At 37.8% G+C, this 4232-nt stretch overlaps 1 protein-coding gene across 1 annotated transcript in view; it reads left to right on the top strand.

The window, feature by feature from the left end:
- The window catches only part of LOC118332803 (solute carrier family 12 member 2-like), a 15485-nt gene that overhangs the window by 5766 nt on the left and 5487 nt on the right, over positions 1–4232 (top strand). Inside the window, exon 2 of the mRNA XM_035668233.1 lies at positions 2016–2095. Within this exon, the coding sequence (XP_035524126.1) occupies positions 2016–2095 (80 nt within the window). The remainder of the gene's footprint in view (positions 1–2015; positions 2096–4232) is intronic.

Below are 4232 nucleotides of genomic sequence, written 5' to 3'. Positions count from 1 at the left end.
ACAGTTTTGGTGTAAAAAGCCTGCAATATATCGGTATCGGGTGATATCGGTATCGGAAATTGAGAGTTGCACAATATCGGAATATCGGATATCGGCAGAAAAGCCAATACCGAACATCCCTAGTATTGGCCGATGTCTGTGCTCACAAAGGTGATAAACGAAAGTTCTTCAGACACATCTGCAGGCAACCCTGTCAGTGTGGCTGCTGTGGAACAATGTTAATCCTCCCCTTAGTGAGTTTTGGGAAGATGGTGAAAAAGAATTTCCTGTAGAATAGAACAGAATTATACATGACTTTTCTTTGTTTTGATATTGGCATATATCGGCCATCGCCATCGCACTCTAAATATCAAAAACTTTTCCTTAAGACAAAAATCCTCTCAAATTGTAAATGGTAAATGGACCTGTACTTGTATAGTGCCTTTCTATATTTACAATATGTTAAATATACAGTATAGTACTAACTCCCATGTTTATTGAAAGACCGTATATTCAAAAAAAATTGTTTTCTGCAAACATGTTACTTTGGTGCAGCAGTGCAGCAACTTTTCCTAAAGCTGTGACTTTGAAATGTTCTGGTGCATGAATGAAGACTGTCTTTTGATAGTAACACTTGTGGGCAGTAGGGCGGCATGCAGGGGAGGCACATTTTCTGAGAGTCTACAGCTGACTGTTTTCAACCTATTTAGTCACTGCAGACTCACAGAAACATAGCAACTTAGACTTTGAAAAGCAATAGAATAGACTGGAGTAATATGGTCACATACGCAGGCAGTGTCCTCGTACTGTATGTCATTAGTTCAGTGTTCTTACAGCTTACACAATGGCTGCAGCCGTTGTAGACGGTGCGTGTGAGAGGCGTCCCAGAAGCAGTTCTCCACTCTGCTCGGCTCAAGATACGCAGGAGAGAAAAAAAAGGAAAGCAATTTTACTATGTAGCCTACTTAGCCATTGTAGAAGTGCACAATACATTGGTTAAACTTACAAACTAAAACCTGAAGTAATCAATCACAAGATATATCTGACATTGACTCAGTGTAAATAATTTATTCAATTTAACCTGTATTTTTTAAGTTTTCTGTAGGTTGAGCAAACCACTTATTTCAAGTTATCCCAATTTAAATCAGTGTCCACATCAACAAAATGTGAGCAAGTTAACTAAATCTGGCCCAGGGCATGAACACTATAGCCACTGCTAAAACAGAATTTAATCTTCTGGAAATCTAGAACTATACCTGTCATGGAAACCTTGGAAAACCTGTAAATTTAGAGAGTAGTTTTCCAGGCATAGAAGCACTTGGAAATGGATAAAATTACCAAATATTCTGGTAATAATCAATGTTGTCCTGGAATATTGTGGAATATGTTACGGTTAGAGGAAAACTAGTCAGTTTGAAAAGAGAGGAAATCAGCTGGGGTGAGAACACTCAAGCACGCCACAAAAGCGAGCTAACAGTGTCCCCTAAACAATGCCCACCTCTGGCTGACCACCGTTTAGTGCTGTCCTGTATTATCAAGAAAAACTCCTGGTAGATGTCCTGGAAAATGATTTCCTAAAAAGAGAACTGAAGCTGTTACTGTTACACACCCTCTTGTATGTATTAATGAGTACAGTGTTTGTGAAATCTCGTCTCCCTGCTGAACCCTAAATCAGTCATGTGAGACCGTGAGTGAAGGACTTAAGCTGAATGAGTTCCTGATTGTAAAGTGTGGGGATTATGCTGAAGGTCAGAGATGGTTCAGCTCTAAAATATTAACATCACAGCTAATACGCTTAGCTATGTGCCCTTTACTTTCCATCCAGTGGATAGCCTGGGTAGCATTCACACTGTGTAGTTCAACCTGCAGGACTGCAAGAGATGTTTGGACCTGGTATTTGTTGTGTGCAGGTTCCTCAGCACTGCTTATTTGTCTCCCTTTTTAAATGGTCCATGTCTCTATCTGTTGAGCATGTCACGCTTCAGTCTGTCCACTGCCGATGTCAATCTTTTATCTATGTGTTTTTTTCCTCTCAGCGATGCCTTTGACTTCCAGTTTGGTGCTGTTATTCTGCGACTCAAAGAGGGACTGGACGTGTCCCATATCCAAGGACAAGGTATCAAATGATAAACGCGAACGCATAAATACACACACAACATGGCTGCAGAGAAGTGTTGATATCAATATGATTTTTCAAATATTCAAATGTTACACAAAATGGCAGATCCCAAGTTCTTTCCACATATATTAAATCAGATAAACTGTTATTTAATACATGTCAAAACCTGATATTCAAATTAAAGTGTGTATAATTATAGCATGAACAAGGAACGTTCTATTGTCACACTCCCATAAAGTTGAGGTACCCGTGAGAGACAAAAAGAAGTGGTCAAAAATCGAAACAGCAGAGGTATGGGGTGATCAACAAAAATGCTGCATCCTACATTTCCTGTAATGCAACATGATAGTATATTTTGTTGATTTTATCATGTTATCTCACTCAGCTTGGGCTTGGAGTCCTTCCATCTGAAGTCTTTGAGTAGAGTGACTGAAACGGCTGTTTGGTTTCTCATCTATGTCTGTGAATTAAGTGTTTATTTCAACCAAACCAAAGGTGGCTGTTGGAACAGTGGAAAGACTAACAAAGCGGTTTTGATGAGTTTTGTTTAGTTTCTGTCCACTTTGAATAAAGTTACTCTGATTTGCGAGGTAAAATTACTTCTTTCTTTTTTTGGATGGATCCTGGTGGCGAGTGAGATCGATAAATCATCTGTTTCTGGTTAAACTTTTTAACAAAAGGTCTATCTCTGTAGGGTTACTTTCTATAATGTTGTCAGACACTTAGAATAACAATCTGAGTCTGTCGATGGGAGTACTTTGATGGACAAATTTGTCCCCAAGGATTGTGTTTCTGCCATTTCACCGTTTTTTCATCTAGATCCTTTCTTTCTGCTAGTGTTGCAGTGTGGCTCAGCTTTACCTCAGCTGGCCTCTACAGAGCAGCACTTAATAGTTATGAATCAGAACACTCTACTTGGATCAAGTAGCTCATGAAAGTAAGGTGTGTCAGAATAAGTTGTCTACAGCTGTTTTTTTTTCATTTTATCTTTATTTAGAATCACATATCAGCACTTAACACATTCCGCATAGTTTGATAGAAATATACAGTGATTCATCTTTACAATTTTTTTTTTTTTTAAATATACAAATATGAACAGAACATGGGGTGTTTCAAAATGGCAAAAAGAAAAAAAAACATACTAAGAAGAGAATAAAATAAGAAATTACAAGCAGTTAAACAAAAGAAGGGCGTTTAGGAGCAATATACATTTTCCACTTTTCCCAAATTTCCTCAATCTAGTTTTCTCTAGTCTCACAGAAAAGGTAATTCTTTCCATTACATAGATTTCGTAAATAATGTCATACCATTCCTCTATAGATGGGCCATTTGGCTTAAGCCATTTCTTTGTAATTGCTTTTTTAGCAGCTACACTCAGAATACCAAACAAGTATTTTGTTTTATTATTTACAGATGTTGAGTGTAAAAAAAACAAAGAGAAGTTCGTCCCAATTAAAAGCAATTTTCGTTCCAAATATCATGACTAATTCTGTGTAGACCTTACGCCAGAAAGCATTTACAATTGGACAGGCCCAGAACAAGTGGTAATGGTTTGCTTCCTGAGAACCACATTTAACCACCATTTTCTCCGCAACTGGAGGGAACCCTGAGTTTGGGTGAGACTGGCTGAACAGGATGAAATAAATATCCTGAGACCTTTCCCAAGCCAAACCACTCTCCAAGAGATTGAAAGCTTGATATCTTTCCATTGCATTCACAATATTTGGTCCAGACCCCCTCTGTGATATGCAACTGTTGGTTTCGCTTTTCCATTTTGTTTAATGTAGAATGTTTAGTATTTTGTCTTAAACTCATTGGAGTCCCCCTTATAAAAAATTTGAAATTATTTTAAAAGCCCTGAGTTCCGACTCTGTAGGCACTAATCAAATTTTTAACAATTAATTCTCAAATACTTTTTGGATTCCTCCGGAATAGACTATTTATATGAAGTGGTCATGAACCTGAAGACATATCTAAAGAAAGTCCAATTGGTTTTAAACCATGGGTAGTCCACTCCTTCAATGCGCATCAAAATGTTCCACTAGTCCCTCTGTTAAAAAAGGTTGCGTATGAGGGAGAAAAGCCAGGCTTAACACATCCTTTTATTAGCTGATATCTATGTTATTTGGTATAA

Source organism: Morone saxatilis, unplaced genomic scaffold (assembly GCF_004916995.1).
Source record: "Morone saxatilis isolate NCDOM2014 unplaced genomic scaffold, NCSU_SB_2.0 Contig21, whole genome shotgun sequence".
Taxonomy (NCBI): Eukaryota; Metazoa; Chordata; class Actinopteri; family Moronidae; genus Morone; species Morone saxatilis.
The sequence above is the reverse complement of the archived record's forward strand: the minus strand, read 5'-3'. Positions and strand labels throughout refer to the sequence as shown.